At 39.0% G+C, this 13,035-nt stretch overlaps 1 protein-coding gene across 2 annotated transcripts in view; it reads right to left on the bottom strand.

Moving 5' to 3' along the window:
• The window catches only part of si:ch211-132p1.2 (proteinase-activated receptor 3), a 28,606-nt gene extending 16,547 nt beyond the window's left edge, over positions 1–12,059 (bottom strand). Inside the window, exons 1-2 of one of the 2 annotated variants that reach the window (XM_039775425.1) lie at positions 11,936–12,059; positions 5,776–5,835 (exon numbers count right to left, since the gene is read on the bottom strand). In XM_039775425.1, the coding sequence (XP_039631359.1) occupies positions 5,776–5,835; positions 11,936–12,026 (151 nt within the window). In that variant the 5' untranslated portion in view covers positions 12,027–12,059. The remainder of the gene's footprint in view (positions 1–5,775; positions 5,836–11,935) is intronic. The other variant, XM_039775426.1, reaches the window with a different exon arrangement.
• Positions 12,060–13,035: the final 976 nt, after the last annotated feature.

Below are 13,035 nucleotides of genomic sequence, written 5' to 3'. Positions count from 1 at the left end.
AAGGAAAAAATAAGATTGATCATAAAAGGTAACTGGCCAAGGTCAACACCATTAAGACAACATTTGGCAGCATAACCTAGAATATCGTAGTGAGAATGTCAGAAAACAAAAATGCTGAATGGAGCCAAAGCCGAAGCCATTAGATGTAAATCTTTATCAAGGAGCAGAAGAAAGCTTAAAACTAGAGAGTCTTTTAAATACTCAAGCAAAAACACAAGATACTAGGTTGTATTCATGCATGCAACGCATGATCACATACCTAACTACAGATGCTCGAGATAGTGGTATTTACTTTTACAATTTTCTTTTACAATTTTCTTTAACACTATTAAAATTTGTTTGATTCAAAAAACAAAGTGACAACCATTCTTGACCTCTAAAATCACCTCTGAAATAAGGCCAAGGAGACACTAAAAAAGTTAAAAATAAACTACAGGTTATGACAGATCTGTAGTATTCATTCACAAATGGAATCAATGCATGACTGAAAATGAGTTAGAACACAGTGGGATCTTCAGACACCTAAAACAATAGCAAACATTAATTAACACTGTATATATATATATATATATATATATATACATACATACGGTGTCTCTGGAATTTATCTGAGGATTCCCATAAAAATCTTAATAGCCATTTTTAAACTTATAATAAGTAAAGTGGTGGCAGATTTAAAAAAACAAAAAACATACTCTTAGCAATGCCACAAGGTAATGCAAAGCATTTAAGGATGAAATCTAACCTACACCATGTAATCCCACTGTATGAGGCATTGTCTTTAACCCTTAAAAATAATATTTTCCTTTCATTCGCACTCTATGTTTAGATATTTTCCAAATGTTGTAATGACTTTTGTTTTTTTCCACTGCAGGAAATAAAAGGTCATTTAACTGGGCTCATTAATATACAACTATGTGCCAATCAAGCCATACAGTCACAATGAGAATGAGTGTAACTTCCTGTGATTTTTCTCCCCATGGTAAAAAATTTCTAATTCAGATTTTGCTTATTAAGTACTACATCTGAATTTAATTGACATTTTAAAAAAAAATAAATAAATAAAATAACTGTTTGAAATCTCACTGGCAAAGTTGCAATACACCTGTGTTTTCAATAACGTCTCACAAGTTCCACTGATTTGCTTTAATTTCCAGCTTGGTGTCGCACTGAAATATAAATACTTTATATTTCAGTATGTAATTTCCTAAATAATAATTATGGTTGTCTATAGGGAACACTGCAAACACAACTGTGTTCAACAATGACACCTTCTCAAATTATTTTACTGTTTCAACTTTGCTTTGATAGCAGTAACACCAACTTGTTTACTTAGTACATTTTCCTCTTCTTTACCTCTAATGGTCGCCACTAATGGCACATGGATCCCCAACATAAGTTCATGAAACATCAGCAGACTATGTGCATGGGTAGGATGTTACTGCTTCGTGAAGTAATCCCAGTTAATGTACTGCGAATGGGACAGAATGAGTGCATCAACATCTCACTCCTCCTGATGCTTTAAAAGCTGTTAATATGTAAGTTAAATTATCTTCCTTAAAAGTATGCTATGTGTACATTTTCTAGCCTGTTGCATTTTGCAGTGCATTTCAAATGTGGCATATTAACTTGGTTTTGCAAATATTAGCCAACAGAAAACTCACATGTGATTCTTAAACTGATATATGTTCTAGAAAAAAATCACTCTGGGCACAGCACTACCTATAAACCTATTAGCCTAGTATAAAGTAAATAAGTTAAAAGTCAGATTGAAGCATACAAATTTTTGATGCAGCTACAAGGACATTCAAAACGTTTCCTCACTATTTTTAACTATTACTTTCAAAAACAAATGATATCACTTTTCTACATAGTTTGTGATAAAAATTTTCCCAGCGTCATACCAACCTTTCAATGCTCAATTACTACTCCCACCTTCACCTTTTCCAACGAAAATATAAAAGTGCTGAAATGTTTTGAATGCCCCTTGTACATAAATGAACTAATTTTAGTGGGTTACCAGGAATTCAGAATAAACTGGAATTGGGAAGACTATGTTTAGCTTTTTTTAGATAATAAGACATTGTGTGTTGTGAAAAAGTAGGTACATACAATTATTTATTTTTTTTCTTTTTTAACATATGTGGACATGTCAAGAGTTGATCTTCATTTAAAAAGTATCTTTAGATAAAGATGACATAAATGAAAAAAAAAACAATGAAAATTTGACTTTGCAATATCTTATTTAATAAAACATAAAAAGAAATGCCATTCCCATCTGTGAGAAAATACACCCTTTATTGCCCCCTTTGGCACAAAGAACCTCAAGTAGGCATTTCCTATAACTGTTTGACATTGACAGGGAGAATTTGTTCTCAACTGTGTGATATTTGAGGGGTGTGCACTGCCCATTTCAAATCACCCCCACTGCATCTCGATAAGATTCAGATCTGGGCTTTGACTTCTTTTATCGTAGCCATTCCTTAGTTGATTTACTGGTATGTTTAAGGTCATTATCATGTTGCAAGGTCCACTTTTAGCTGAGCCTTAATCTTCAGACAGATGGTCTCACTTCATCCTCAAGCAACCTCTGGCACAATGAAGGATTCATAGTGTACTCTGTGATGGTAAGTTTCACAGGCCCTGATGTGGCAAAGTAGCCCTAAACCATAATGCTTCTATCAAGATGTATTACAGTTGATTTTTACCAAACATGTTTTCTGGTACTGTGGCCAATTAACTATCTTTGCCTCATCTGTCTAGAGTATATTCCTCCAGAAATCCTGGTCTTCGCCTATGTGTTTATGGTCAAACTTTAGTCTTTCCCTGATGGTCTTTCTGGACAGCAATGGTTTCCTTTATTAGATGTAGATATAATTTGTGCAGCCAGTTCTTAATGGTAGAGTCGTGCAGTTTGATATCAACCGAGGCAGAAGCTACCTATAGGTCCCATGGTGAAATTTAGTTGTTCTTCAATATGTCTTTCAGCATCTTGCATTCTGCAGTTGGGTTGAACTTGCTGAGGTGGCCTGGCTTGGACAAGTTGGCAGTTGTTTGAAACGTTCTTCATTTAAAGAAGATTTTCTGGACAATAGAATGGTTCATTTTCAAATGTTAGATTTGAAAAAATTTCTTCCCAGACTCATTCATAATCATCAATACCCTTCTTTCTGAAGGCCTCTATCAGTCTAGGATGGATGATAACACACTCTTCAGCTTCAAAGAGAAAGCCAGGCTAAATGTCTGAGGTTTAAAAAGGCAGGTTCAGTCAAGATCATCTCTAATAATGTTGTAATAATGTGCACATAAATCTGATTCTATTGTTAGGTATTTAAGGTAGTGACAAATGCAGTGGGTTGGCGCCCTACCCAGGGATTTGTTCCTGCCTTGCACCCTGTGTTGGCTGGGATTGGCTGCAGCAGGCCCCCGTGACCCTGTGTTAGGATATAGAGGGTTGGAAGATGACTGACTGACTGACAAATGCAGGGATGTACTTACTTTTTCTACATGCAAAATTTTTATTTTTGTTTATTTTAATTATACAAGAGTCTACAAAATGCAAATGTCGCATGATGTTTGATATATTTTATCACCTTTATCTATACTTTTGTCACTGTCCTGCTCCACTGACAGACTGAGGAGATCGTTCCTCCCCCACACTATGCGACTCTTCAATTCCACCCGGGGGAGTAAATGCGAACATTAATTTTATTTTAATTCTTTTCATTTTTATTACTATTTAATTTAATATTGTTTCTTTGTATCAGTATACTGCTGCTGGATTATGTGAATTTCCCCTTCGGATTAATAAAGTATCTATCTGAATTTCCCCTTCGGATTAATAAAGTATCTATCTATCTATCTATCTATCTATCTATCTATCTATCTATCTATCTATCTATCTATCTATCTATCTATCTATCTATCTATCTATCTATCTATCTATCTATCTATCTATCTATCTATCTATAGATACTGTTTAAATGAAGATATGACCACATATGCTGAAAGAAAAAAAACATTTCTTGGGTTGTATTTACTTTTCACATGTCTTCTTAGATATTTATTATTAAGGGAAATACTATATATGGTTCCATTTTTTTCAGATAAAATACATATTACACAACTACATATACAGCATGGTGCATTTATTTTGAAAGATATGTTCACACAAACCCATCCATTATCCAACCCGCTGAATTCAAACACAGGGGTCTGCTGGAGCCAATCCCAGCCAACACAGGGCACGAACCAATCCCAGGGAGGGTGCCAACCCACTGCAGGACACACACAAACACACCCACTAGGGACAATTTAGAATCGCCAATCCACCTAACCTGCATGTCTTTGGGAGGAAACCCACGCAGACACAGGAAGAACATGCAAACTCCATGCAGGGAGGACCCGGGAAGCGAACCCACGTCTCCCAACTGCGAGGCAGCAGCACTACCACTGCGCCACCCACGTTTACACAAATGCATAGCTCAAAACTGTTTAAAAGTAAATTTAACAGAAAAGTCAGAAAATACATATTGTGGTAAAAACTGTGCAAGTCCTAAGGACTTAAAAACCCCTTCAGATGGTTTTAATCTGCAGTTGTGTGTCCGTGTGGGTGAGCAATTTTTCATAATTGCCTGAGTGTGTGTTTATCTAATCATCTGATGTGAATATCTCTGTACAATTATATTGGTTTGTCATTTTGTAGGTGTGATTTTCTCAGGGTTAGGTGTGTATGATCTTCAGAATAGATATGGCAGAGTATATTTGTGGTTGTATGACAGCGATTGTAAAGGATGCTTATGTATAGTATAACTGTTCATGTCTGTGTATATGTGTGTGAGATTTTTCAGTTTCTAATTAAGGATGTGTGTCTGAAAGAGCTTTTCTAGGTTGCACCTCTGCGGTGGGCTGGCACCCTGCCCGGGGTTTGTTTCCTGCCTTGCGCCCTGTGCTGGCTGGGATTAGCTCCAGCAGACCCCCGTGACCCTGTGTTATAGTGGTGGGATAATGGATGGATGGATGGATGGATATATGTCATCCTGTGGGTGTATGTATGTGATTGTGCAGTTTGTGTTAGATTGTTTGCCTGTTTGTAGTGTGTGTATCATTCTGTGTGTGTGTGTGTGAGGGAGAGAATTTGCTTTGTTGTAGCGAACTGATTTATGTCTGTTACTATCAAAAAAGACTCCTACAAGTGTGACCAGAAGAAAATGACTTGAGAAAATTGATGGATATATATGTTTCAATTAGTGAGAATAACTGGCCTATAATTGTTAGTGCATCATCTTAGATTTTTTTTTTTTTTTGCTACTTCAACAAACAAAACCTTTGCTGCTTTTTTAGTGAATGTTGGTTTGTGTGTACCCATGCTTTAAATCACCTTTTCAGCAGAAGCACACAGAATATTAAATATTTAAATTTCATCTAACAATTAAAACAAGGAAAAACTTCAAAAGTGTACAGTCAAAGGAAAAGAAGGTTCTACATAGACAATGACAAGGCCAACATGTAAATGTAGATCCCTGGAGGTTCAAAGTAACAATGTTAATTACTGCACCATAATACCTCCCACTTTAAACACGCTAAATAAAAAAGACTGAATAACTGATAGGGTGATCAGCTATGTTTGCATTAAAGAGTTTCCTTAACAAAAACAACACTTTTTAAAAGTTAGTTTATTTTAAGAGAAGAATGTTAATTCAGGATAGGATTCCTTTAGGTTTGTGTCCAATGCATCTGACCATGTAATGGAGGAAATAAAACTGGTTTCCTCACCTATACTTTGTTCCTGCCTTGGTCCCTTGCAACAAGGAGAGCCTCCAGCTCCACACAACCCTGTAATGAAAACAGTGAGTTTTAAAAAACAGAAGGATGGATGGATGGATGGATGAAATAATTCAGTCTGCACTGGACTGTCATCCAGTCCATATTTATTTATGCCTTTTGTCTAATGCTGTTGGAATGGGCTTCCAATCTCAATCGTACTATAGACTATTATGATGGTGGGGTTTCTCAGGAGTGAAGGTGAAAGACAGATCTGAAAGAAACCACCTACAACAAAAATTGATTTCCCATTCATTTGCTGGGAGAAACTTTATTTATCCATCTCTTCTGCCTTTTTATGTGATATACTGCAGAATTGTGCTGGGTGGCGCTATGTCCTGCTTTAGAATTGACAAGTGAAATGTTTCAGAGAAGAACTGGGAGATACGTGTGAAAGCAAAACAAAAAAATAAAAATAAAAACAGCAACCAAAATCTAGACAAGAAGCAAGAATTAAAGTAAAAAAACTAGGCAAATAGTCAAAACCAAAAAAGATGTGAAAAGTAGAAATTAGAGCTTTTTTAAAGGTATTGTATCCACATACTGTATTGGATAATGAAACGAGTTTCTAGCTGACCTTTTATCCCATCACACCAATGAACCAGACTTGACATTGCAACCTCATAGGCAACGCCCCAAGAAACACAGGATGCAGCCTTAATGATGAACCAAAACTTTGACAGCAAAGATGGGAAAAATATATCAATTTTAATTAAAAATTAGCATAACCCCAAAAATTAAACTTGATTATGACACACAGATCCAGAAACCTGGATTTGAAAATTGTGCCTGGGACTTGTGTGTATAGATTATGTGTGTTCTTCCTGCGTCTTTCTCGGTGTTCCTCAGGATAGTCAGGTTTTCCTACCATATCCCTGCTGACCTGCAGATTAGGTTTAGTAGTCTAAACTGGCCCATCAGGAGTATGGGTATGTGCATGAGTAGGTCCTGCGATGAAACTGGCACCTCACCCAGGTCTGTTTCCTGCCTTGAGCCAAGTGCTGCTGGGACAGGCTCCTGCTCATTTAGAACCCTGAACTGGATTAAGTGGTTTTGAGAATAAGATTAGATTTCTGAAATTCTGAAATCTTTCTGAAAAAGGGTTTTCAGTGATGGATCAACATCATCCCTCATTAAATCCAAATTTAATCCTGAAAAAAATATGAAAAACAATTATAAAATTTAACAGCCTTAAGAGGCAATCTTAGTGTCAATTTACTGCAGTTGAAGAATAGTACATAATGGCATATCTGACTGCAAGTCAACAAGCCCTGTGGTTAAAGTCCCATTTGTACCCTCTTTTTAGCATGATCTTGTTTATGGTATGCATACAAACATATCTGAAGAGGCATAAATACCAACACCAAATAATTGATTTAAAAACTCAAAAATGAATTGTTTATTGCAATAAGGTGATCTCTTACCACAGAAAAAGTATTGTCCCACATTGCTCTAAAGGACATATTATACTCTGACTTAAGTGTTTATTTCTATTCATTCCTTGTGTATTAAGATGTGCATATTTTTTTATAGCCCTGCGGTGGGCTAGCGCCCTGCCCGGGGTTTGTTTTCTACCTTGCACCCTGTGTTTGCTGGGATTGGCTCCAGCAGACCCCTCCTGACCCTGTAAATTTGGATCTAACGGGTTGGATATGGATGGATGGATATTTTTTATATTATTTTACTGTATGGAAGCATAAAAACATTTTATTTCATTTGCATTTTCCATTGCTTTCTTCAGCATTCTGTAATTTAAAACTGATTACATCACAAATATTGCCTCAGGAAATGAGAATTGTCTGTCTACTCGGAATTATTATTCTGGTGTGCTCCTGCACAGGTTTTTAACTGACACTTTAAACTTGTCACTTCAGTCCACAAGTCCTTAGTCATTACTTTTTCACACATATCTCAGTTCCAGTTCCTGTATGTACTCACGTGGTATCTGTTATCCATTCCACATGAAAAATGAAATAGCTTTCAGAGTACAAGCCTCAATTTTTACTACTTTAAATGTATATACATTTCAATGGGTTTGGGCACCACTGGCTAGCTTACATATTTTGTTGACATTTTAAGTAAAAAATAGATGCAGCTTTGACAGCAAACTAAAACAATGGCACTGTTATAAATATGTTAATGTACATATACAATTATAGAAGAGGGATCTACCATTCACAAACATGACTTCACCTTTATTGAAGATACTGTATATCAGAAGGAAACCTTACCTGTGATATCATTACAAAAAACATCTTAAGTATGCAAACATACTGTGCTTGTGGGCAAATGAAGTTAAAATTGAGAGAAAGCATTTGAAGAAACCTTGCCAACTGTTAAGTATGGGGCAACCATTGTATGAGTACCAAGGAAGATGAATGGATTCCACTGAATATGAACAGATCTTTGAGGAAAATGTCAGAGACTTGACTTAGGCTGGAAACCGAAGTTGCAAAAAGCATGGCTTCTACACCACATACTTTGAAATCTCCTATTAAGCATCTCAAGAAACATAAGGTGAAAGTTTTGGAATGGACCTTACCGACCCCAGACTTGAACATGTTTGACAATCTGTGGGTAGAACTTAAACATGTTGTACATGCAAGGCAGCCCAAGAGTATCTCACAAATGGATATGATCTGCTGGGAAGAATGGTACAAAATAAGATTCAAAGACTCCCAGCCACAAAATAAGTTTTCAAGCTGTGATTTAGTAGGGTGCCCAAACTCTGCAAATTCCACATTGGTAATATTGTAGTTTAGGTACTGCACCACTCATTTACTCTTGTGTAACAAGACCTTAACAAAGGGTCTATCCAGTCATTGAAATACTGACTGAATTCATCCACGTTACAACCTAGAAAGATAACTTACATCATCCTGATTAATTTTTATTAACTCAGGAACAGTAGTGAGTCACTTTATGCTAATATTCCATTAACAGAATCATTCAGCCCTAGAATGCTGGTGACTTAAATACAAAACAAAAACACTTCAATTACCATGTTCCATTTGTGAACACAACAAGTTGGACCTGCTATATTCGAATGTCAATATCTTTAAATGAAAACCTGCAATACAATGAAGCAGATCTTACCATCTCACTGCCACGTACAAACATGTAACTGACAGCAGCAGCCTTCTTATTAAAGCCAGTTTTTTATGTATTAATCTTGGACTGCTGTATAACATGTTTCACTACAACTTGCACTATGCGTATAATTGTATGTAACAAATAAACTTTAGTTTATATATATATATATAGTGCCTCTTGCACGAATCCCCAAAGTCCAGGGCCCACAGTCCTGTGCCTTGCTTCCTGGCCACGCCTCCAGCTCAGTCCTTCTTCCTCCCGACTTCCACCACCGACTGGAGGGAGGCGGCCTAAATAAGGCTCCGGATGAGCCCCAGGTGTTTCCGGCACCTGTTCCTTGGCCACGCCCCAGCGTGGCGGAAGTGCTGGCTGCCTTCCTGGCAGCTCTCCGTCCTGGTTCTATTGGGAGCCACGGTCGAGGGCATGGAAGCCCTACCCTGTAGGCTCAGGTTAGCCGCCAGGCGGCGCTCGGATGCCGGTTGATCCCATGCAGTCGCCGGCCGGGAGGAGTCCGCCGGGACACCTTGAGGGCGAGGGCTTGTGCCTCCTCCACACGGGGGCGTCCGCCCTGGTTCTGTTGGGGCCACGGGTTGAGGGCATGGAAGCCTTCCCTACAGGGCTGGGCTTCCATGCCCTGTACCCGAGGCCCCTGCGTAACCAGGACGGACGCCCACTCTGTCTGGCCCGCCGGGCTCCAGCCCCAGCCGCTGACCGCGGGATAAACCGCATCGAGCCGCCTGGCGGTGACCACGGGCCCCTACAGGGAAGGGCTTCCATGCCTCAACCCGGGCCCCAACAGAACCAGGACGGACGCCTGCTGTGTGGAGGAGGCACAAGCCTCCTCTCGCCCTCCAGGTGTCCCGCCGGGCTCCAGCCCGCCGGCGACTGCATGGGATCAACCGGCATCGGGCGCCGCCTGGCGGCAACCACGGGCCCCTACAGGGTAGGGCTTCCATGCCCTCGACCCGTGGCTCCCAATAGAACCAGGACGGACGCCTCGGGTCTGGAGGAGGCACAAGCCCTCCTCATGTCCTCCTATGCCCGGCGGGGCTCCAGCCCGCCGGGGCCACAGTATATATATATATATATATATATATATATATATATATATATATATATATATATATATATATATATATACACTGGCAGGAAACAAACCCCGGGCAGGGAGGGCGCCAGCCGGGGCGCGCACACACACACCAAGCACATACTTAGGACAATTTAGAATCGCCAATGAACCTAACCTGAATGTCTTTGGTCTGTAGGAGGAAAACGGAGCACCCGGGGTGAACCCACGCAGACACGGGGAACATGCAAACTCCACGCACGGAGGGACCGGGGAAGCGAGCCCGGGTGTCCTGATAGCGAGGCAGCAACGCCACCGTGCAGCCCCGTTAAATTAACTAACTTCTCAATATTTGTCAATGAAAATCTCCCTCGCATTTTCCTCCAGTACATGGTGGCACTGCGAGCACGTTACTCGGCGGCGGACCTAAAACTGTCTATAGGCATATTCTGCTCCGCTGATCTTCTAGTCCATGATGTACCGCTCTCGAGCTAACGGCATTCGCTGGCATAACGTTACCAGAAACAAACAAATTATTCGGCTTAAATTGTGTTGCAAATGGAAAATCAACAGGTAAGGCGATGTGTTTTTCGACGTTTAGTGAATTGTCCTTTCTTTATAGATATCCATCAATCCGTCATCCAAACCGCTATATCCTAACTACAGGGTTCACGGGGGTCTGCCGGAGCCAATCCCAGCCAACACAGGGCGCAGGGCAGGAAACAAACCCCGTGGAGGGCGCCACCCCACCACAGTCTTTATAGATATGCAGGTCAAAAACATTAATGACATTCACACGTTACTTTACACATTTTTTGTGTAATAACACTTGAACTATAGACTTGTGGGTTTTTGTGCCTATCGGGAGAGTCTCTTAATGTTTAGCAACTAACAAAACCCTGCTGCCTCGCCTATGTTAAGCGAAAATGTCGCATACAAGTAAAGTTTGTGACATAACAGTCGTTGGTATTATACTTTTATTTTTAAAATTAATTTTATAAAAGTAATAAAATAGGGAAAATAGAACCTATTCCCCCTCAACCCCGAGTCACCATCAATTTTCGCAAACCTTTTTACTTGTCGGACATCCCTATCAGTCCAGAAAATGAATGGACGGATCATTTTATTCGTGCTGTCTTGGACTTTCATTCCATCTAGAACTTGTTCTTGGCTTTTGAGTCTTTTGCTGTCGGAACAAGCACACATTCCGCTTTGAGCCAGATATAGGTGAAGGAAGTTCAACAGATGAACAAATGTAATAATGCAGTTTGCAATATACTGGCATTCAGTCCTACTTTTTGCCCAGCGATTTCAAAACCGACTCTTGCTCACTATCACCATTAAGTGAAACAGCAAAATAACTGGATGTACACTTTCACATATCGAAAATATGTTAGCTCGGTATTTACATTTCGGATTACACGTGAAACTCAAAAACCTTTTAGAGTGTTAAAGCTTACTTAAAAAAACGATGCAAATATCTTTATTATAACAAACATTTTCAAACCCACTAATTCAGTTAAATTTGGCGATAAAGACTCAAAGTGATGAAAGAAGCAGTCAGTTAATAAAATGTGACATGCCCTCATATAATCGAAACGTAGCTTCTAAGTGGAGGTGTTCTCATTTTTGACTGTATGGCATGGAGAAGCAGAAGTATTTGATTCCTAACTGTAAAGCCGTTTATCGTTTTATCACTTTGCAAGCTGAAACATTTGAATATAATCATAATAATACATGAAATTTATATAGACCCTTTCCCAAGCTACAATATTGAAGGCACCTTTATTTTAAATCCTTAACCCCGGGTGTTAACAAGTCTGCTCATTCTGTGAAACTTTTCGTCAAAGCAAGAAGGCTTTACTGATGCTATCTGTCGCACTTCACCTAACAAAAATGCTTACATTTTATTCCACAAGAGAGGTGAACACAAAGCAAATGAAACTCACTTACTAGGTCTGTTGACGTTCAGCTCAGTACATGAGACATGCTGAAATAACATTACCGCAAAAAGTACGCCTGTCAAAACGCCAGCCGAGGACATATCTGCTGCGTTGGAATCCTCTCTGCTCCGGTGAGAAAATGAATCTCCAGTTTTTTTTTCATTCTCTTACCGTCAAGTCTGACAAACAGGAAGTCAGCGCCGCTCTGACCACACGCACTCAATTGTTCTGGTCCTGTAAAGTTTTTTCGTGCTTTTACTCTGGTCTGTTTAAAAAACACTTAGATACATATATAAGTATTGCTTTAGTTTTATGTAGTGTTTCTATTTAAAAACACGCTAATTTTAATGATAACGCTCATATATACATATATATTATATATATATATATATATATATATATATATATATATATATATATATATATATATATATATATATATATATATATATATATATATATATGGAACACACTATATAGGTAGTGTTATAAGCTGTGTGCCCAGAGGTGCCTCAGAAGGGTTCGACTCCCTTAAGTACTGAACTGAATAAAGTGGGTGTGTTGTACCCTGTCCAGGTTTTATTGCTGCATTTTGCCTAATGATTGCTGGGATAGGCCCCAGCTGCCTTGTAGCTCTGCCATGGGTTGAAGAAATGGGTGGTGGACCATTATCAAGTCTATTGCCACATGTTCATAGTACAGTGAAGTTCTTGCTTTTGCATGTTTCCTCAGAACAGTTGACAAAAATACTGTACAATAACTTAATGCATGTATATGTTAAAACTAGTGCTAAGCAAATAGATTTCTGCTCACTTCATTACTCTTTCAGGCAGCTCACTTGGCCACATCAAAATTACTTGGGGTCCACAGCAGTCACAGAGAACTATGTATGTATCTATGGCAGAGCAGGCTTTTTTTAGTATTGCTTTCCATTAATGTGGGAAATTACATCATTCACATCTACAACTTTACGATAACCAATGTGATTTCAGCACTGTAGTGTGCTAGGCTGGTAACATCACTTCAAGAAAGGCCCGCTGAATCTGCAATCTATTTAAAAGGGCAAACTCAGTTATGGGTTATACTATGGACCCCTGGAGGTTGTAGCAA

This window comes from Polypterus senegalus, chromosome 13, assembly GCF_016835505.1.
Source record: "Polypterus senegalus isolate Bchr_013 chromosome 13, ASM1683550v1, whole genome shotgun sequence".
Taxonomy (NCBI): Eukaryota; Metazoa; Chordata; class Cladistia; order Polypteriformes; family Polypteridae; genus Polypterus; species Polypterus senegalus.
This window is presented reverse-complemented; position numbering and strand designations above follow the sequence as displayed.